General features: G+C 41.0%; 1 protein-coding gene across 1 annotated transcript in view; it reads right to left on the reverse strand.

Moving 5' to 3' along the window:
• PTPRU (protein tyrosine phosphatase receptor type U) overlaps positions 1–23771 on the reverse strand; it is a 116176-nt gene that overhangs the window by 54283 nt on the left and 38122 nt on the right. The window contains 7 exon segments of the mRNA XM_051987997.1: positions 5987–6089; positions 7580–7781; positions 8108–8217; positions 21817–22125; positions 22710–23003; positions 23260–23434; positions 23617–23732. Of these exon segments, the coding sequence (XP_051843957.1) occupies positions 5987–6089; positions 7580–7781; positions 8108–8217; positions 21817–22125; positions 22710–23003; positions 23260–23434; positions 23617–23732 (1309 nt within the window).

Genomic DNA, 23771 nt, shown 5'->3' on the forward strand with positions numbered 1-23771 from the left:
ACATTAGCATTTGCCTTTTCCCCCACTCCCCCACTTCTCTTACTCATCCAATTATCTTCCCTACCCCCTTTACTCAGCTCCAGAAAAGCTTCTTTTGGGGATGGTAACCGGCTCTACACATGGACTCTGAGGTGGAAATCATGATGTATGTTGTTTTTAATTTTCTCCCAAAACCTTAAGTTCGTTCTTTTTCATGGCATCAGCATATGGGCACTTTCTGACCACTTTTCCTTTCAAAACTCATTATCCCACAAACATGGCTAGGAAACAGGAGAGAGAAAAGAAGAAACCTATGAGAAAGGAATGTAGATTTAAGGTTGAAAAGGACCTTAGAAGCAATTGGGCCCAATTCCTTTATTTTACACTACCACCACCTTCTCATAAGGGAGGAATAAGAAGGAGAAAGAAGAGGGTAGGAGAATTCAACAAAGATGAGTTACCTAAGATAAAACATTCTATAAATACTTGCTCTTATCTCATTCAACTGATGTCACCAAGTCTCAGAAAGCAGTTAAAAGGACCAGCCCCCTCCTCAATTAAGTCTCTTATTTCTGGGAAAATGAGAGGCCTCCAAGTCCAGGACAGTACCAGAGCCAGAGCTTCCTATCTCTGGGCACCATCTTTTTAATAGACTCTCTCAGTCCTGCCCCAGCAGAGTTGGCTGTGTCCTCAATCTGATAGCTCAGCTGGTCCTGAGTAGTTTCTCTGGCCCCCATCTGAGAGCTTGGAAGGCAGGGTGAAGGGAAGGATGAGTCACACAATCCCTCTGGAGAGATGGTCTCAGAGATAACCTCCCTGTGCCCAGAAAGAAACAATTGTGAAGCAACGACCTTGTCCACTAATTACTAACGTGAGTCCCATATGGCTTATGTATAGTTGCACTGCATGTAACGTACTGTAAACATGAGGTGCTTTCTGGGGAATGTTCCCTGGTTGGGGGATATACCTGTGAAAATCTAAACCCAAGGATGCGGATGGAAACAGCAGGGAGAATGGGACATATATCAAAAGGCTTAACTGGATACCATTGGTGACAATCTGGTCAGGCCTTACAAGTGGGGAGTGGAATCAGCCAACCTGGCTTCTCCTCACAAACAATCCTCCCATCTGGCTATCGCACATGTCTGAAGGCACTTCTTTCCCACCTCCACTTCAGAAAGTACCTCTCTTTCTTTAAGACACAGATCAGTTTTCCAATGAAGGTTTCCTGATTCCACCAATGGCTAGGACCCTCTACCCAAATAACAAAGATATAGATAGATAGATGATAGATGATAGATAGATAGATAGATAGATGTAAATGAAGAAAAAAAAGAGAGACAGACAGAAAGAAAGAAAGAAAGAAAAAGAAAGAAAGAAAAAAAGAAAGAAGAAAGAAAGAAAGAAAAAAAAGAAAGAAAGAAAGAAAGAAAGAAGAAAGAAAGAAAGAAAGAAAGAAAGAAAGAAAGAAAGAAAGAAAGAAAGAAAGAAAGAAAGAAAGAAAGAAAGAAAGGAGAGAGGGAGGGAAGGAAGAAGGGAAGGAGAGAGGAAAGAAGGAAGGAAGGAAGAAAGAGAGAGAAAGGAAGGAAGGAAGGAAGGAAGGAAGGAAGGAAGGAAGGAAAGAAGGAAGAAATAAAGAAAGTATATGATAAATACATGATAGAAGATATAGATAAATGAATAGATAGATGATAGATATAGGTAGATGGATGGATGGATAGATAGATGATAAATATAGATGACGGCTGGGTGGATAGACAGAGTGATGGATGATAGATATAAGTAGATGGATAGATGGATGGATGTAGATATATACAAATAAATAAATATATATGTATTATGTATGTGTGTATTATATGTGTATATATACATGTATGAGTGTAATTATATGTGTATATTGTGTTTCTGTGGGGGACTGTATGTGTATATAAATATATATAGAAGATGTTTATCCTATATGTATTTTCATATTTACTTATTATCTTCCCCTATTAGAATATAAGATCCCTGAAAGCAGACATGATTTCTTTGCACTTGTATCAGCAGTGCCTAGGACATTGCCTGACACATGGAAGATACTAATGGACCCCAGTAGAGAGAGAAGTGCTCCAGGTCTCTGTCCTTGGTGCTGCTCTCTTCAGAGCCCCATCACTTACTCTCATGAGAACAGTAACGCCATGCTCATCAAATTAGGAATCTACATGAGCTAGAAAAGATAGCTGAGAGATTAGACGACTGATTCAGGAATCCCAAAAAACCTCACAAAGTTAGTGCAATGGAATAAACTTTCAAAAATTCATCAATAAGAAAAATGAAAGGAGGCAGATTTCAGCTCCATATAAAACTGGTCCTAATTTTTTTTAATATGTTGGGGAAGAGAGGGGATTTGACTACATGGTTTCTAAGAGCCTTTCCAGTTACAAATTTATGAATCTAAGCTTCTAAGGAAAACTTCCTAAAAGTCAGAAAAGACACAAACTGGAGAGGCTGCCTTGTGTTGTAAAAAGAGTAGACGTTACAGAGGTCAATTTGGGTATGATATTGGGGAAAACTTTCTAACAATTAGATAAGGTATAGAGACCAGACCTGTAGTCTTTTTGATGTACAGAGCTCATTCAGAATAGCACTTGTTCTATATTTTAGAATCATAGAGATTTGCCTCAAGCACTGAGAATTAAAGTGACTTACTGAGGGTCACACAGTCAATAAGTCCGAGGCAGGACCTGGTTAGATGAAATGACTTCTGAAGTTTCCCTCTGCTTTAAATTTATGATCCCAGATTTTTGCAGATGAGGAAACTGAGGCTCAGAGAAAGGAAGGGCCTAGTTCAAGGCAGAATCTGAACCTAGGTCATTGGAATTATTCAAAAGTGGAAGGGGCCACATGGGGGGAGCTTTCCTCCCTGGAGATCTTCAAGCAGAGGCTGGAAGATCACTTGTCATATATGTTATAGTGAGGATTCCTTTAAGGAATGGGTTGGACTGAATGGCTCCTGACCATCCTTCCCCTCCAGCTTCCAAACTCAGCAAGTGAAGGGTGGATGGTGTATTCTCAGTGAAGTCATGGAGGGCATTGGATTAGAAGTCCTCAATGGCCCCGTTCAACCCTGAGGTTCCATGGATTTGAGAGAAGATGATGTTAGGAAAGTCAGATCAAAGTCATGATGACTGTGCCATCAAGATCAAGACCCAGAAGTTAGGAGGGGAACAGAAAGCCAGGCCGGCCTCCAAGACCAGATTAAGGACATCTCAGGCTAGGATCTCCCTGCTTTATCGCCAGAACATCCCGAGCTCTGGAAATTCATGCCCTTTTGCCCTAATTTGTAAACCTCTAATGACATGAGTCTTCAAATGTGGATTCTCTGCCCACCCCACTGACAAGAGATCACAATCCATTTGTATCTCAGTTCTCAGACTTTGAAAGTGGCAGGGAATGAAAAATTATAACTCTATATAATGAGCATCTCTGAACATAGCAGCTAGTTCTGAACCAGACCTGCCCTTGAACCCTTTCCAGCTCGGGAGGCTTGCTTTATCTTGCATGCTGATCACTTACAAAAATGGGAATCCCAGTCATTTTCTCACCATAATAGTGATAGAGGATTTTTGGAAAAGATTTTTATTTCAGTACGTGGAAGTAAGATCCTTTGGGGAAATTATTATCATTATTATAAATATTAACTAATCCACATTAATAATTATGATAACATTTATAAAAACAATTTAAGATTTGCAAAGAAGTTTGTGTATGTTATTTCATTTGATTCTCACAGCAACCTTAGAAAGTAGGAAATATTATTATCCCTGTTTTGCACATGAAGAAACTGAGCCTGAGAAAAATGACCTGGCTTGTCCAGTGTTAGGCCGCCAGTAAATGTCTGAGACAGGATTTGAATTCAGGTTTTCCAGACTTCAAGAATTAGAGTTTTGGACTTACTGAGCTGCCCCAAAAGGAAGACCAGTTAGTCAGAAGAGGAAAACTGGGAAACCTGGAGGAAGAAAAGCAATCTGGTGGGAGAAGCTCAGGAGCAGGATGGGAGAATTTTTGTGCAAATTACCTACAAAACCAGTTAATTATGCCATTTACAGCAGGCTGTAGAAAAGAGGTTCAGTTCTATCACAGTCTGCTCTTCCCGGGGATGGCTCTAGGAAAGAGGAAGCTTCAAGCTCGCTCGCTCTCTCGCTTTCTCTCTTTCTCTCTTTCTCTCACTGTGTGTGTTTCTCAGTGTTTGTGTGTGTCTCTCTGTCTCTGCCTCTCTGTGTATCTCTCTCTCTCTTTCTTTCTCTCTCTCTCTCTCTGTCTGTCTCTCTCTCTCTCACCCTGTGGCTATGAAAACCCACCTAATGAGAGGCTCCCCTACATCCTTGTCTCCATGGAAACAAGCCAGACACCACTTGCTATCATCCCTAGGGGCAATGGGAGGAGTGGGGGATAGGCATTGCCCCAGAGTAATACCAGTATTGTCATCACTAATATAAATAATGATATTAATATTATGAAAGCAGCCCTCTTAACAACAGCCAAAAAATGCCACAAACCTAACCCTCTCTCATAAGTTAGGGACAGATTAAGGAGAAAAGAAGTATCTTCCTTACTGATGGACCACCTTGGGTATTCTTTCAGGTCTGGGTACCTCTCCATCCCATGATCAGGCACCCATCTCATACACACCAAAACACAATCCCTTATCTCCTACTTCCTTATATACTTTACAAACCTGCACCCCTTCAACACTGTAGATTAGAGAAGAGGGGCTAGACTCTATCCTGTGGCAAAGAAAAAGAGGGAGATGAGGAAGTTCTCCCAAAGTGAACAATGTCAAGTGACTGGTGTGTCTACACTAACTGGGATCCCTTAATGATCAGCTTCCTCCACATTCAACATGTAACCCAGTACCCCCCCAACCAACATTCCCAGTGACAACACTTGGTGATCAGAGACCAACATGCAAAATGACAAGTCCCTACATTAGCTAACACCCCAACAGCCAGATACTATCAATAACCAGAATCTTCTGTTGCCATTGTACCAAGGTCAACATACTTAATGACTATTATCCACAGGAACCGATGTCCTCGATGACCTACACCATCAGTGACCAATGTCCCATGCTGACCAGCATCCCCAAAGATCAGCATCCTGGGTAGCCAGTATCTTCAATGACTAATACCCACATCAACCACCATTCTTTATCACCAGAATTTCCAGAGATCAAAGTCCATCAATGTCTCAGGAACCATAGTATCCAGCTTCTACAGTGGTCCATCTCCTCAGTAACTAATATCCTCAATACATCCGGAGCAGCCAATGTCCTTGGTAACCAATATCCAGAGTGACCAAAATTCAAGGGAATGCTCTCTTCGGTGCTAGTCTATGACTACCATCTTTGCAAATCAGGAATCCATAATGAACAGAATGAGCAGGGTCCCAGTAAACACTATCTTCAACAATCAGTGACCTAGGACCCAGAGTGCCAACATCTTTGCAGTCCAGGATTCACAGTGAACAATAAGTTTTAACAACTAGGATCAACAATAGCCAATGGCCTTAGTGACCAGTATTCTCAGGGACCCCCATCCTCAGTGACTGGTGTCCACAGTGACAAAAACCTCAGGAACCAGAGTCCTCAATGACTAGAGTGCATAAAGTCAAGACTGGAGCCAAACTGCCAACCAAAATCTCCAAAAGAGAAACGACCTCCCCCTACTCCAACCATATCTCCTTCCCAGGTCATAGACCGTCAGGAAACAATTCCTTCTTATTGGGATATTCAACTACTTGCCCTAGGAGGAAGAAGGAGCAGAGAGGAAAATGGACTTGGAGACTTAGTGGAAAAAGTAAGGGAGCTGATGTCATACAAAAAAAAAAAAAAATGGAACCATAAACCAAATCAGGTTTAAAAAAAAAAAAAAAAAGGAGAAAAAAACACGTAGAGGAGGGGAGGTCCCACAGGACCCACTTGTCCCAATATCACTCACTCTCAGGACTCCCCCCTGAGCCATCTTACCTGATGGGGGCCCCGCGTCCTTGTGCTGGTCTCAGCAGTACTGTGATGGTGCTCTCTGACTCCCCCAGGGGGGATGGCATGTCTCCATAGTCAAAGCTCGGAGCTGGGAAGGGAGAGATGAGGAGAAGAGAGCCAGAGACCAGGGAGAGAGTTTGAAGACATTCAGAAAAACCTTGATTCCAGATATCATGACCACTGTTCCTGAGACTCCTGTGTACCTGATTTCTCTCTTCCCTTAATACCCAAGGCTCCTGAGACTTCCTGTTCTAGCCTCCCAGATATCCCCACCTTTAGCCTCCCTTATTTTCAATCATCAGTCTTCCCACCTTCCTGATTACTTAATCTCCAGCCTCCCTAACATTCAGCCCCTACACTCCCCAATCCCTTGGTCCCAACTTCCCTGACCTCATTCTTTCCAGTATCTATGACTACTTAACAGCTAAGCTTCCTGACCTCTCCTATCCTCAGCCTTTTTGACCCTTCAGTCCCCAGTTCCCTCAATCCCTTCCTCTCTAGCCTGAATGAGCCTTTTGTCTGTGATCTCACTGACCCCTGATGATCCAACTTTCCTGACTCCCCCTAAACTCTCTTCTCCTTCAGTCCCTAGCCTCCCAAACACCTTGTTCCCAGCCTTCCTGATCTTTCAGGGCATCTTGGCTGCCAATCTCCATATCTACAACCTCTCTGACTTCTTAATATTCAACTTTCTTAAGTTCTTCCAGATCTTTCATTTCCTCCCTAAACCTCCAAACTCTAGTCCTCTGATCCATTGATTCCCAACCTCCATGATCCATCAAGATCCCTGACTTCTCTGACTTTCCTTTCCCTTTCCCCTAACCCCTAACTAATATACAAGTCCCCAACACTCCTGACACTTCAGTCCCCAGCCTCCCTGATCTCTCCCATCTCCAGTCTCCCTGACATTACTGTTTTCTGCTTCTCTGATCCCTCTCTCTGTCCCCTGCCTTCCTAACCCCTCAGGGAAGCAACAAAAAGGCCAGGGACAGGGTCTAGATCTGTTATTCCACTGAGATAGGGACCTTCTAAGTGAAGAAACTCCCCCTACGAATTCAGGTTAGCATCTCCTCGGCAACCACAGTCTTAGAGGGTTGCCTAAGGTTCTGAGACATTAAGAGCCCAAGATCACACAGTCCTAACACACAAAGAGGTAGGAAAAAGCCCCCAGTCTTGCAGGCTCCAGGATCAGCTCTCTACCTGCTAAGCCATGCACTCTGTGTTAGAGGACTGATGGCATGCTGAAAATAAAACACAGACCCTAACTGATCTTCCAAATAGAAGGGGCAAAGCTCTCCCCACGCACAGCAAGATATATGCTCAGAAACAAAAAATGATAGGTGACAATGGAACCAAAAATGAACTGAGGGGGTACTCCCTCATCTCCAGACCCCTCCATGAATCTTCACCAAAGCATCCAGTTCCCCACCTCCTACTCCTCCAACCCAATGATGATCCCCATCCCCATCAGACTTCTACTGGAATCTGCCACATTACATATTCCATGGCAAGATACAGTCCGCATGGTTAGCCCCACACTGGGGCCTCTGTTGGGGTGTGGAGAATGTGTTTGCTCACCAGAGATGTTGGTGGTGATCTCAGTGAGAGCCGTCTGGCCAAAGCCCTTGCCAGTCCTTGCCCTCACAGAGAACAGGTATGTGGTACCCGGATGCAGGTTGGAGAACACGTGGTAAGTCTCATTGCGGAGCTTGGACACTGTGCGCCTGGGGCCAGGCACGTTTACTGCAGGGTCTGATGATTCGATGCTCTGATAGCTGATCTGAAGACAGACCAAGGTGGAAAAAGTCACAGAGAAGAGGGTGTCACTGTCAGGGACCACTGAGATTTAGAGTAGGAAGACAGATCACTAAGTTTTGTGGATGACCTCCCCAACTTTCTATTTCCCTTCTCCCCAAAATCTAAACAACCCCTACTGATCCCCACAGATCTTAGAATCAGAAGGCTCTACAGAAGACAACTTCTTTTCTTTCTTCTTCTCCCACCATCTATCCATTTCTTCCTCCCTACCCCCTTCCCTAAGCTTCTGCTCAAGGCTTATGGATCTGTATATAATCAGAGAACCAAGTCTCCAGGAAATATCTCTACCTCATATTGGGTGATGAGGCCATTTGGTTCCAAAGGCTCCTCCCACTTCAGAAAAATCATGTCCTCTAAAGGAGTGAAGGTCAGTGACTCTGCTGAGATGCCTCCAGGAACTGTAAAGAAAACCCCACCCCAGACCTTAATTAGTTCAGATAGAATCAAGAGAGACAGAGGTCATCTAAAAGGAGGAATTTTCTGACGATTAAGAAGATGAAGCTCTTACATTACAGATGAATTGGGAGCTTCTCTTCCCTGGCAATCTTTAAAAAGAGGAGAGCCCTACTCAACCAACGAACATTTATTAAGTGACTTCTATGTCCCAGGATATTAAAGACAAAAATATAAACCATCCCTACTCACAAGGAGCTTTTTACCAGCCCAGTACCTTTGCCAAGAAAACTCCAAATGAAATCTCAGACTCAAGACATGACTGAGCAATAACAACAACAGTTGAGGAGGGAGGCATTGGCAATTGGGGTATCAAGGATTTCACCTGGAAGATGGTTCTTAAGGTTCGTTGTAAAAGAAGAGAAGAATTCTATGTGGTGGAGGTGAGGAAGGGGTTTATTCCATGAAAATCAGCCAGAGCAAAGATGGGAGACTGAATATCAAACACGAGGAACCAGTAGGAAATGCTATGGAAAATGCCTGGAATAGCACATGAAAGCGAGGGGACAGATTGAACAATGAAAGGAAGAAATTTCCATAAAGGAAACTTGGAGCACAATGAGGGAAGGGGCCACCATAGAGGATAAAATACCCAGAAGAAAAGAATGATCAGTTTCTCACATCTGCATCATAGAGGTGATGAATAAGGCATATGCTGTCAAACATGGCCACTAGGTTGATTTGTTTTCTTTCATTATTCTTCCTGGCTTTAAGGTAAGTTTTAATTGAAAAGGAGGGATTATTAGGAATAAGAAAGATAGAGGTGAGGTGGAAGAAGTACAATGATATATTAATAATTATATAATAAATATATTATTTATAATAAATTTATATAATTTATATTGTGTTATAAATGATATGTTTATAATAAATTTATATAATTTTATGTTACATTATAATATATTATATCTGTCAAATATGACCACTAGGTTATTTGTTTTCCTTCAGTATTCTTCCTGGTTATAAGGTAAGGTTTTAATTGGAAAAGAGGAATTATTAGGAATAAGAAAAATAGGGGTGAGGTGGAGGAAGTACATTGATATATTAATAATTATGTGATCTAAAAATATTTATAATAAATTTATATTGTATTATAATATAAATGTGATATATTTATAATAAATTTATATAATTTTATATTATATCATATTATACCTGTTAACATATTTATAATAAGTATAATATAAAATTATATAACAATTAATAATAATAATAAAGGAAGATTGCTAAAGGCAGTAAAAATCTTCAGGACCATCTAGTCCAATACTCTCATTACAGCAAAGGAAACAAAGTCTTAGCCAATGCCTTACACAAGATCACAGCTGGCCAATGGCAAAACTAGAACCCAAGTGTCTTAACACACAACATGGAATCTTTTTTTAAATGGGTATTTTGGTTAATATTTATGTCCTGTGTGACAAAAAATTCTACTCTCCATGGCCTGGAAAGGAGATGAATCACATCTCATGGGCTATATAGTAAATAGTCAGAGGCCCCAGAGGATAGTGACCCATTGAGGAACCATCTTGAAACCACGTTCCAAGCACATAAAATGCCTGGCCATGGAACTAGCCCCTTCCCAGTGGCTCACATATTAGTAGTGGGTCATAAATCTAGGGCTGACAGAGACTTAAGCAGTCATTAAGTCCAGCCCCCTTGTTTTTGCAGATGGAAACATCAAAGCCCAGAGAGTTAAATAATAACCTCAGAATCTGAGATGGGATTTGAATCCATGTCTCTGATGCAGAGTCCAACACTTTTATATTCTACATCAACTGAATATGAATTGATGCAGAATGAAAAAATGCAGAATCAAGGGAACAATCTACCCAAAAAGTATAGCAATGGTGCTCCCCCTCCAGGGCCATGGGGCCCACCTCACCACCCAGCTAAGAATGATGAATTGCTGGGATTCCCAGAAGGCTGGGGACACTGGAGGCCTGACTTTCTAGTCTCATCTTGTGCTTTCCTGCCTTAGGGAGCAGACTCTGACCCTAGATACCATCCTGGAATCCATTCGACCCAGAATCACTCTCCAATTAGTTGCCCTAATCATTAAGCTGATAACAAGGCTCCCCTAGAGGAAAATTTCAAACTGGGATTGAGCCATCCTAGTTAAGAATGGATTTTATTCTCAGCCTGGGAAGGGGGGAAGCTATTCAGGGAATCCAGACAGTCAATTGCTCTTCAAGAAAAGCTGATGAGTGTTTGTTAGTGTCAAATACTCACCAAGCACCTATGATGAGCAAGGGCAGGGACCTGCTTTCAACCACCAGCAGTTTATAATCTAGTTATAAAGAGTGGGACTCCTGACAGTTACAGGAAACCGTCCTCCAAAGTGACTAAACGGGACATACCCTCAGACTCAGTGATACTACAACCATGCATGTACACCCTCAGAGACTAAAGAAAGGAGGAAAGGAAGCATATGCACAAAAAATATTTTTAGCTACTCTTTGTGAGGTGCCCATCAGAAGGAGAATGGCCGAAGCAGTTATAGTATAGGAAGGGAATAGAACACTGTTGGGCTATAAGAAACGATGGTTTCAAAGAAACCGGAAAAGACTTATCTGAACTGATGCAGAAGGAAATGAGCAGAACCAGGAGAACAATTTATACAATAACAACAACATTGTATGGAGAAACAACAAAATTGAAATTAAAAACTGTGATGAAGGCAGTAACCAGCCATAATTCAAGAGGAGGTAAAGGATAATATGTCACCCACCTCCTCAGGATGTAGATTGAGAGATATGGTCTTAGACACAGTCAGTGTAAAAATTTGTCTTGACTCTGCATATTTGTAACCAAGGTTTTTTTCTTTTTTTCCCTCTATGTTTTTTTTTCTTTTTCTTTCAATAGCGGGGAGATGGGAGGGAGGAAAATAATCACTCAAAAGAATTAGAAATAAAGTAGATGCCCACAGATTGGGTAATGGCTAAACAAAATGTGGAACATGAATGGAATGGAATATTACTCTGCTTTAAGAGGCAGCTGGTAGCTCAAGGATAAACTACTTGGCCTGGAATCAAGTGAATTGAAATCTGGATCTCAGATACTTCCTAGTTGTGTGACTCTAGTCAAGTCAATTAACTTCTATTTGCCTCAGTTCCTTCAACTGTAAAATGGGGTCACAATTGCATCTACCTTCCAGGGTTATGATGAGCATCAAACGAGATAATGTTTTTAAGTGCTTAGCAGACTGCGTGCCACATAGCAGGCACTTCATAAATGCTAAATCCCCTCCCCTTCCTTTCTCCTGTAAGAAACAAAGAACAATATGAAGAAAGAAGCATCAAAAGATGATGCAGAGAAAAGTAAGCAAAGCCAAGAAAACAATATACATAATGACTACAATGGAAATGGGAAAAAAACCATAAAGCAAGTGAAAATGAATGTTGCAGAATCACAAAGAACAAGCCTGGCTTCAAAGAAGGGAGACAGAGAAGACACCTGCCCCAATTCCTTTGCAGACCTTCGGGGTGGGGGTAGGGAGGATATCCAGAGATGTGGAACATTGTATTCATCTTCATAATTTTTTCGTATGTTGATCAAATTTGCTGATTTTTTTCTTCCACATTTTTTAAAATTATTATTTGCTATAAAGATGGTTTGTTGGGAGTGGGAAGGAGAAGAGGAAGGCTATTGAAAAAAATTTAAGCAATGTGAAAATAAAAGACATCAATTTTAAAAAAAGACATCTTTTTAAAAAATGTTTATTCATTGAAAACTAATTTTTTAAGAATATTGCATTTGGAAGCAGATGAGCTTAGAATCCACTCCTGGATTTGCTACTTGCTGACTGTGGAGCCTCTAGGAAAATAAATGAGTAAATGAATAGATAGATAAGTAAATAAATGAATGGATAGATAAATGAATGAATAATAAATGAACAGATAGATAAATCAAGGAATGAATAAACAGACAGATGAATGTATAATAAATGAATTGATAGGTAAATCAAGGATTTTGATTTGAATAAGTGGACAAGTATATAGCAGAATGAATGAATAGATAGTTAAGTGAATAAATAAATGAATGGATAATAAATGAACAGACAGGTAAATCAAGGAATGAATGAATGAGTAAATAAATAAAGATAACATTTATATAGCACCTACTATATGCCAGATACTGTGCTAAGTGCTTTATAAATATAATCTCATTGGATCCTTACAACAACCTGGAAGGTAAGTGCTATTATTATTTCCATTTCATAGTTGAGGAAACTGAGGCAAACAGGAGTCATGACAAGTCATGCATAATCATACAGTTAATAAAACTCAGGCCAGATCTGAACTCCAGGCTGTACTCTTTCTGCTGTACCACCTAGACCTGAAACAGTCAGGAGGATTAGCCACAGGTCTAGGCAGGAGTCCCTTAATGCCTGCCTATAACCATCTTTCCAAGGGACAGCCCAAACTCTGAAAGGAAGAGAAGAAGCAGGGGATCACAGCTGCTCTTGCTATGTCTGCAGCTTCTGCTCCAGCTCTGTATCATCTGGAGCCTGGAAACTCCTAGGAACCACCTCCATCACAAGGAGGGAGCCAGCAAGTCTCTAGCTTTTAGCCAAGTCTCAAATCAAAATGTCCCCCATGCCCTATTTCTCTTTCACGTGACAGATCTCTGAATATTCTGCAAATATTAGAAGTAGCATCCCAAGAAAAGAGACCATGACCCTCTAATTTTCCCTGGATTCTTACTTCTCTTAGGATCACTCATTAGAGCTGGAACAAAGCTTAAAGATCATGTAAGCTCCTTGAAGACAGAGGCTGTTTCATTTTTCTCTGTATCTCCAGCACCTAGCATGGTGCCTGGTGTATAGCAAGTACTTAGTCAATTCTTATTGACTGATTAATTAAGTACAGCCACATCATTCTACAGATGGGGAAACTGAGGCCAATCGAGAATGTGATTTATTCAAAGTCATACTTGCAAGGTCCTCTGGCTCCAAAGTCAGTCCTCTTTCCATTACTCTAGTTTGCTGCTGCTTGTCAACACCCTTACTAGTACAGACCATTCCTATCCTTAATCCCTCCAGCCTCAATGTCAACCACAAAAGGAAAATAAGTTTGCAAGGAATGTACAGATTCAAGTAAAATTCTAAAGGTCTTTCCCTTTGCAATCATGGGAATTGTATGTATCAGTGGGATGGAGGGACAGGATACTACCAGCCTGGTAGGGAGAGAGAAGTTATCATTCATCAAAAGGAAACTGGCAATGTGTGAAACCCTGCTCAAGTAGAGGACAGGGATCTTCCCAGAAGCACTGATCCCAGAATTTAATGAAAGAAGCTAAAATGGTATCTGCCTAGAAATAGGAAACAAGACAAGAATGGGGCTCAGGAGCTCAGGAGGGAGATGTGTGTTAAGGCAGCGTATAGGCCAGTTAGCCCAGAAAGCTGGGCTGGCCTCTATGGCCACTCAGGGCTGTTACAGCAGAGAAATCCCTCTGCCCTGAAACTTTGAAATTCCAGGCTCGAAGCTTGTTTTGCTTCACCTTCTCTTCAACCATGACTGGTAAAGTCTCAATGGAAAACCCTCACTCACCTCATGAAGGACTATGGGAGTAGATTGCTATTCATAAAGAGAACAAAGCTACTTAAATTGTGGGTCATGATCCTATATGAAGTCACATAACTAAATGTGGGAGTCCCAAAATTATGATTTATTATCAGTAAATGTTTATTTGCATATCTATTTTACATAATTATATACCCAGGGTCACATAAAAATTTCTCAGGCACAAAGGGGTCACAAGTAGAAAAGGTTTAAGACATCCTGAAATAGACTATACTGTCAGATTCAGTTAATAGGCTGATTTGATGGATGAAATGTTTTTTTCCTTCTTTGCTTTCTTCCTTTCTTTTTTCTTTCTTAATTTCTTCTTTCCTTCCTCCCTTTCTTTTTTCTCCTTCCTTTATTTTTTCTTCCTTTCTTTTTTCTTTCTTAATTTCTTCTTTCCTTCCTCCCTTTCTTTTTTGTCCTTCCTTTCTTTTTTCTTCCTTTCTTCCTTCCTTTTTTTCTTCCTTCCTTCCTTTCTTTCTTTCCCTCCTTTCTTTATTTTTTTTTGCTGAGGCAATTGGGGTTAAGTGACTTGCCCAGGGTCACACAGCTAGGAAGTGTTAAGTGTCTGAGGCTAGATTTGAACTCAGGTCTTCCTAACTTCAGGGCTGGTGCTCTATCTACTGCACCACCTAGCTGTCCTTCCTTTCTTTATTTTTTTTTCTTCCTTCCTTTCTTTCTTCATTATTACAAAGGAAGAGTGTTCAATGGGGAAATGTGTTACAATCAGTCTCTTTGGGAGAAGGGGAATATGTATGCATAAACATCTTTTTTAGTTTAATCCATGTTATTAACACTCTTTTAAGTCCAGGCAATCAACAAGACAGTAAATCAAGTCCTGATTGGTAGTGGCCAGTAGGAATGCTCCAGCTAAGCATTTGAGACTGGGTCTAGAATGCAGGTTAGAGCCTGATGGCTCCCAAAGAAGAGGAAGGAAGGGATCTAGCTGATCCCTAAAACCAAAGGGAATAACATCACACTTGCTTCAAAGAAAGAAAAACAAATTGCACAATCAGCAACATCACTGATGGTGATAGAGAGCCAGACTTGGAGTCAAGAAGAGCCGAGTTTGAATCCTATCTCTGGCATTTGCTAGCTGGGTAACCTTGGATAAATTATTCAATCTCTCTGAGCATTAATCTCTTCATCTACAAAATGAAAGAGCTGGACTCAGCATGTTTTGGTGCATCCTGTCTACATCTTATTTATACATAGTTGCTTGCATCCTGCCTCCCCTATTTAACCATGAGCTCCTTGAGGTCTTTCTTGTATCCAGTGCTTATCACAGTACCTAGCATGCAAAAGGTACTTAATAAATGCTTGCTGACTAATGTCTCCAGGGCATCTTCTAGTTCTAGGTTTATAACCTATGGCCTCTGTTTCTGAAGGATTAGCACAGTATTCTATAGGATACTAGACCAATGACAATAATTGTAATGGAGAAAAGTCAAATAAATCTGGGCACTAGAATGTTTTTGTAAGTGACAAAGAAAGCCCCCATTGTTTTTTTCTTTTTCATGTTTTTTCCCTTTTGATCTGATTTTTCTTGCACAGCATGACAAATAGAGAAATATGTTTTAGAAGAATTGCATGTTTAACTTATATCAGATTGCTTGTTGTCTTGGAGAGGGAGGCAATGAAGGCAAGAGGGAGAAAAATTTGGAATATAAGGTTTGCAAAGGTGAATATTGAAAACTGTCTTTGCGTGTATTTGGAAAAATAAAGTACTACTTGAAAAAAAGGAAAAAATTCAAAAAAAGCCCCACTTCAGGCTTTCATGTACTAAAGAGAAGAAAAGGGAATTCAGACTAGAGGCAAGAATAGGGAAGAGGGGGATTAGCTCTTCTAGGAACTAGATGCAAACTGGTGGAAACAGGAAAAGGCTAGAATAATGGGTCACCTTCAGCCATTCAAGGGGCAGCAAAGCAGGTCCAGGAGAAGTTAAGGAGAAAAGCTAGAAAAAGAGCTCTCCTGTGGAACTGGGTCTAGGGTAACAGCAATTATTCTTTCGTGTGTGTGTGTGTGTGTGTGTGTGTGCGCGCGCGCCATATATGCATATTGCATGTTTATGTGTGCACATGTATATTCTCACATACTTATGCACATGTGTATATTGTGATGATGTACACACTGTGTGCATATTTCTCTATAATGCACCGTGTACATACACACTACATACATGTATCATGCAGGTCTGTACTATGCTGTATAGATATATTACATGTATTGTGTTGTGTATACAAATATTCATATATGCATACGTATGGTGTGTGCTATTATGCAAATGTGTGTTCAGATGTGTATTTTTTTCTTTCTTTTTTTTTTTTTTTTTTTTGGCTGAGGTAATTGAGGTTAAGTGACTTGCCTAGGATCACAAAGCTAGAAAGTGTCTGAGATCAGATTTGAACTTAGGTCCTCCTGACTTCCGGGTTGGTGCTCCATCTACTGCACCTCTTAGTTGCCCTGGATATGTATTTCTATATAGCACATTATATTCTGCACATATTCATTATATGCAATAGTAAGTATTTATCTCATCTACTCTGGATTTATCTCGTGAGCACTGATTTATATATGTTCCCTCCTCCATTAGAATGTGAGCTCCTTGAGAACAGATACTGTTTATTTTCTTTTATATCCTCAGGACTTACTTAGCATAGTTCCTGGCACACGGTAAGTACTTAATAAATTCTTATTATTGATGGAGTACTTGATTTGAAGCCAATCCTTTAAAAGAAAGGTTTATTGATGTCTTTTGGTTTTTATGTCAGTCATTTCCAGAGATCATTTCTTTATAGGCTACATGACAACCTAAGAGGCCATATAGTAGCCTAAAAGCCACGATAAACTAAAGACCACGGAATAATAAATAATAGCTAACATTCCCATAGCATTTAAGGGTTGCAAAGCATTTTACATATCCAGTTACTATTTGATGCATCTTATCATTATCTCTAGTTTACAGATAAGGAAACTAAGGCTAAGAGTTCTCTCAAAGACTTACTCAAGATCCCACATTAATAAGTATCTGAGGCAAGATTAGAACTCAAGTTTTCAGTGTTTCACCCTCTTAGCTGGGCTTCTTAAAATTTTCCACTCTACTTTTTACCCAAAAAATTTTTACATGATCCTGGATATATTGGTATATAAAATAGGCATACAAATCACACATTTACTTATAATGAATCATAATGTCATGACCCTCACATTCAATTACAAGAACTCATATGCGCTCACAAACCACAGTTTAAGAACTGGGCTCATAACATAGCATTTTCACTCTTTCTGTTGTTCTTTGCTTGCATTTTGTTTTCTTTCTCAGTTTTTTTTTCCTTTTTGAGCTGATCTTTCTTATGCAGCAAGATAACTGTTTAAATATGTATACATATATTGGATTTAACATATATTTTAACATATTTAACATGTATTGTATTACCTGCCATCCAGGGAAGAGGAAGGAAAAATTTGGAACAGAAGGTTTTGCAAGGAAATTAGGCATGGACCCACACTTAACACCATATACCAAGATAAGATCAAAATGGGTCCATGACCTAGGCATAAAGAATGAGATTATAAATAAATTAGAGGAACATAGGATAGTTTATCTCTCAGACTTGTGGAGGAGAAAGAAATTTGTGACCAAAGATGAACTAGAGACCATTACTGATCACAAAACAGAAAATTTTGATTACATCAAAAAAAAAGCCTTTGTACAAACAAAACTAATGCAAACAAGATTAGAAGGGAAGCAACAAACTGGGAAAACATCTTCACAGTTAAAGGTTCTGATAAAGGCCTCATTTCCAAAATATATAGAGAACTGACTCAAATTTATAAGAAATCAAGCCATTCTCCAATTGATAAATGGTCAAAGGATATGAACAGACAATTTTCAGATGATGAAATTGAAACTATTACCACTCACATGAAAGAGTGTTCCAAATCACTATTGATCAAAGAAATGCAAATTAAGACAACTCTGAGATATCACTACACACCTGTCAGATTGGCTAAGATGACAGGAAAAAATAATGATGAATGTTGGAGGGGATGCGGGAAAACTGGGACACTGATGCATTGTTGGTGGAGCTGTGAACGAATCCAACCATTCTGGAGAGCAATCAGGAATTATGCCCAAAAAGTTATCAAATTGTGCATACCCTTTGATCCAGCAGTGTTTCTATTGGGCTTATATCCCAAAGAAATACTAAAGAAGGGAAAGGGACCTGTATGTGCCAAAATGTTTGTGGCAGCCCTGTTTGTAGTGGCTAGAAACTGGAAATTGAATGGATGCCCATCAATTGGAGAATGGGTAAATTGCGGTATATGAATGTTATGGAATATTATTGTTCTGTAAGGAATGACCAGCAGGATGAATACAGAGAGGCTTGGCAAGACTTACATGAACTGATGCTAAGTGAAATGAGCAGAACCAGGAGATCATTATACACTTCGACAACAATATTGTATGAGGATGTATTCTGATGGAAGTGGATTTCTTTGACAAAGAGACCTGAGTTTCAATTGATATTTATCAGATATTTATCTGATAGACAGAAGCAGCTACACCCAAAGAAAGAACACTGGGAAACGAATGTGAACTATCTACATTTTTGTTTTTCTTCCCGGGTTATTTTTACCTTCTGAATCCAATTCTCCCTGTGCAACAAAAGAACTGTTCGGTTCTGCAAACATATATTGTATCTAGGATATACTGCAACATATCTAACATATATAGGACTGCTTGTCATCTAGGGGAAGGGGTGGAGGGAGGGAGGGGAAAAATCGGAACAGAGACGAGTGCAAGGGATAATGTTGTAAAAAAATTACCCTGGCATGGATTCTGTCAATAAAAAGTTATTATTAAATAAAATAAAATAAAATATTTTTTAAAAGACGATTTTGCAAGGGTCAATGTTGAAAAATTATCTATGCATATGTTTTATAAACAAAAAGCTTTAATTAAAAGAATGAAAGAACTGGGCTCTAAGCCATCTATTGTCCTCAACAAGGGCCATATGCCATAAAGCCAAGTAATAATGGGAAGACTTCATAGTGGTGAAGTGGTGCAGTGGATAGAGCATCAGCCCTGAAGTCAGGAAGGCCTGAGTTCAAATTTGTCTCAGACATTTAATACTGCCTGGATATGTGACTCTGGGCAAGTCACTTAATCCCAATTGCCTCAGCAAAAAAAAAAAAAAAAAAAAGACTTCATAACACCAATAGCCCAAAGATGACATTTAATTTTAAGGAAAAAGCCTGCTACCAAACCCAGAAGTTCTTCATCCCAGGCTAATTCTCAAAATAATCATTCTTCACTTTATTCCATGGCCATCTTCATCCAATCAATTGTTCTACTGCTATTTGAAAGGGTTATCAATCTACTTCCCTATTATAAGGTTCCACTTTCACTATCCCTGTAACTTTCCAAACCAAAATACCCTTCCTTGCTTACCCCTGTGTGTGTATATGTATATATGAATATATATATAAACATATGTATATGTACGTATGGGTATATCTCTGCTCCTATTAGAATGTAAGCTCTTGAGAGCAAGAACTGTCTCATAATTTTTTTGCATTTGTATAATGGGCTGAAGCTCGAGTTGATGCACTGAGGTCCCAAGAATGTGAGGCTAAATAGCAATTGGATGATACTCTATTAATATATGCTTGGAGAAAGAATGGCCCCCACCCACTCTTTGTGCAAGTTCTGATGTGTTGTATAGGAAATGATGTAGAGAGAGGGGCGGGGAGAGAGGCAGAGAGACTGCTGGCCGGGTTCATGTCGCGGCTGCTCATATTCCTATAGCCATCCCCCTTCACCTCCACAAAGAATAAAGAGCGAAGATTTTCCCTTAACTGAATTCTTGATTCCAGCTGATTTTAAAACATATAGTCATCACATATTTGTAGCAGAGTAAGAACTTAATTTTTTATTCATGGATTCATTCATTCTAAACCTCAGTTTCCTCATTTGTAAACATAGGAGTAATAATACCTTCCCTTATACCTTCTACATTTCAATATAGAGCTTTAAGTAAAGATTTAATGAGTATTGAATGTGAGTAGAATGAATGCTGTTTTACTTTTGTCTTTGTATTCCCAGAGGTTAAGACTGGGCCCAGCATACACTAGGAGTTTGTAAATGCCAGTTGATTATGTGATTATTTAAATCTGGGCTTCTGAGATCCTTTCTGATGCTGGAATTCTATGACTCCATATCCCTTCAATACTCACTTAGCCCAGGGCTTCTTAAACTTTTTCCACTTGCCCAAGAAATTTTTATGCAACCCTAAATACAGAAGTATCTAAAAGAGGTATACAAATCAATTGCTTACTGATAATAAATCATAATTTCATGACCTCCATATGTAGTTTAAGAAGCTTTGACCTAGACCATGGCAGATGATGAAGCAAGCTGGACTTGGACACAAGAGACCTGAATTGTAAAACTTGGCTTAGCTTACTTAGTATTGTATGACCCTAAGTTACAATTTCTCTGAATCTCAGTTTCCCTCTCTGTAAAATATGGATAATTATGTTTGTGCCACCTAATTGGCTGAGATGCCATGAGACACGTGCTTAATAAAACCCAAAAGGTATTATCAAAATGTTGGGTTTATCATCATTGTTATTATCATTTCTACTACTACTATTATTTGCTAAACTGGACAGTATATTTCAAAAAGACAAAGTAGCAACCTTTTCTCCTATTCAACTGAATTCAACAAATGTAAAATAAGTAACTACTATATATATCCTAGTGTGCTAACTCTTGGAAAAACACAAACAAAAGTGAAACAGTCCCCACACTGGAAAAATTTACTGGAAGGTGGCCAGCTGAGTGTAACTAGCTTCTGGAGATTATAACACAGCAAACAAAAAGTAAAAAAAAAAAGCAATTGGCAGATGGAGAAGGCACTGAGACCCAAGGGCTTCATGGAAGATGTGGCATCTAAGCTGAGCCTTGAAACAACATAGGATTCTAAGAGGAAAAGATGAGGAAAGAGTATGTTTCAGGGTTATGCAAATGCATGGAAATTGGAGGTGAAAAGTCAACATCAGAGAAGAGCTAATCCATTGTGAAGGGAAAGTTATATGAAATAAAATTAGAAATGTAAGTGGGAACCAAGTTGCAGTGAGTCTTCAAGGCCAGGCTGGGAACTCTGTATTTTGTCCTAGAGACAACTAGGAGCCACTGAAGATTCTTGAGCAGGGCAGTATCATAGTCAAAAGTGTGATTTTTTAGAAATTCAATAAATACATAATAATTTCAACATTTACTAAACATGTGGAAGATGGGATAGACAAAAAAGAGACCAGATGTCATTACAATAATCCAGATGACAAGTGATGAACTAAGGTAGTGACTGTATGAATGGATGGAAAGGGATACAAGCATATGGTATTGCACCTTTTGAGATATCAAACATGAATTAGACATAGAGCAGGTCATTACTAAAGACTCATTGATTGATTCATGGTAGAATTAGCAAAGAACTACAGAACTTTTTTTAAACTTTGAATCTCATTCAGCATCTAGTGCAATGTTTTGCAAACATTAGGCACTTAATGTCAGCGTTAAGTCAGTCCATGAGCATTAGACATGTGCTACATACTCTCAATCAGTCAACATACATTTATTAAGTGCTTATTGTATTCCAGGCAGTATGTTAAGCCTGGGAGATGAAAAGAAAGATGGGCACATATTTGCAGATACAGGTTCGTTTAGGTACATTAAGTACCTTGGAGAGTTACAAGATGGCAAATGGACACATTCTGCCTTCTAGACCTGGCAAGCTTGAGTTTCCTGCTATTGATTCTACTACTGAGTCCTAGCTCTTTGACCCATTCTCAATCACTGCCAGGTAGTGAGTCCTTGACCCAAGGCATTCAGCAAAAAAAAAGCTTCCATCAATACCCTCGAAGGTAGGACTTCCTATAGGACCAAGCCACTCAAAACCATTGGAGTCTTACCATCCTCATCCGTCTGGAAAATGACCTCCTTGCCCTCTTTTCTGCCCTCAGGATTGGTCAGGATGAGCCGCACATGGATGTTCCTATAGGGCAGCAGGTTTTTTATGGTGTAGCGGTTAGTGCCCCGTTCCATCTTCACGCACTCCCGAAAAGTCTGGTTATGGCTGCTGCCCACGGTGTAACGGTAGCACAGGGACACGGTGTAGGTGTGGCAGCGGGTGACATTGTAGCCAAGCGGCTCCCACTGGAGGGTCAGCTGGCGAGACTGGATCTCCGAGAAGGCGAGACCTTTGGGAGCTCTCATGGGCTCTAGGGGACAAAATGGGGCCACAGGGCCCCCAACATATTGGTGGGGAAGAGATTGGCCCCAACTCATGAAGCCCTTTTCTGAGACAGGAACTGCTCCAGAGAGTGTCCCATGACAGAAATTATAGGTCTTTCCAAACATTAGGGAATAATCATTATCTACACTAACTACCAACAAAATATCAACAATGTAGGTCTCCCTTTAAGAAATAAATAAGACTATTTAGAATTAGCATATTAACTATCTGCAAGCAAATAGTACTGCTAAAGTTCAGTGTCTCTGCCATGCTTTTCTCCCAAATCTGGCTTGGATAAAACTTGAATGCATTCTATACTCTCACTTTTCAGTGCATCTCTATTTTTTCCTCCTTTTCAAAAATTCTCTCACTTTTGAAATGCCACAAATTCAGGCCGATAGGATACTTAAAAGGGGATGAGCAGAATGAAGGAGCAGAACTGGGTTCAGATTTTACTTATTCCCTGTGAGACTTTGGGCAGATTATTCCGTATCTCCAGGCTTCCTTTCCTGCTCTGCCAAGGGCTTCCGGTCCAGAGGGCCCTCCTCCTCCCTTTCCAGGGTCACTCACCTGCACATTTTGTCCTGCTGATGAGGGCAGGGCCAGGCTTTCCGGTGCCCCCCTCCCCGGGCCGGGTGAGCAGCACGCTGATCTCGTACTCCGTGTCGGGGTCCAGGTGCCACAGCTTGTAGGTCTGCATGCTGACCGCGTGGACCTCTGCCCATGGGCCCCGAGACATGCGGTATTCAATCTCCTTGCGCACGATGGGGCCGTCCCCAATGATGGAGTTGGTGTTGAGCTGGATGATGAGGTAGGTGGAGCCAGCCCGGAGCAGCTGGGGAGGGGCGATGGGGGTGGGGGGCTCTGGAGAACAGGAGGGGGTAGGCAGGAAAGGGCGGTGTGGGAGAAACCACAGCCACTTCTTGCCCACATCCAGAACTCCAGAACCCCTAAAGGGATGGGGGGGGGGTGCAGGGGAACATGACCCAGGGAGGAACCAAGAAGATACCCTTTGACCCTATCCCCCTCCCCCAATCAAACCCACCCAGAGGGCGCCCTCTAACCTGGGATCTCCCAGCTCCCTCGTGTCCCTCTCCCTGATTCACCCCAGTTCACTGACCCTTAACAATGAGCTCTGCAAAGTTGGAGACGCCGGCGCCCCTTGGGGCCTGAGACACACAGCGATAGAGATCCTGCTCCCCCCGCCCTACTTCAGGCAGCAGGAAGGTGGCCAGGAAGTGGCGGTGGCTGATGTGCTTCACGGAGGCGGCGGGGACCATCAAGCCGCCCTGGCGCTGGGGGAGAAGGAGAAGCCTGGAGGCTGCTCTGCCCGCCCAGAGCCCCGCTCAGAAGGAGGAGGATGTCCCGGGGAGCCTGCCCGCCAGCCGTGAGCGCACAACCCTCAAAGGGAGCCCAAGGGCAGCCCGCCGCCTCCCGCCAAGGAGAGGAGAAGGGCCGAGCGAGGGGCCGCTCTCACCTGCAACAGAAACTGCTCAGCCTCCGAGGGCCGCCCAGCTGCCATGCACTGGAAGGTGGCGTTCTGGCCAGCATTGACCTCCACGTCACCCAGACGGGAGAAGTGAGGGGCCTTCGCTGGAGAGAGGGGACACGAGGCGTGAGGATGGGGCGGAA

The sequence above is a fragment of the Antechinus flavipes genome, chromosome 3, assembly GCF_016432865.1.
Source record: "Antechinus flavipes isolate AdamAnt ecotype Samford, QLD, Australia chromosome 3, AdamAnt_v2, whole genome shotgun sequence".
Classification (NCBI taxonomy): domain Eukaryota; kingdom Metazoa; phylum Chordata; class Mammalia; order Dasyuromorphia; family Dasyuridae; genus Antechinus; species Antechinus flavipes.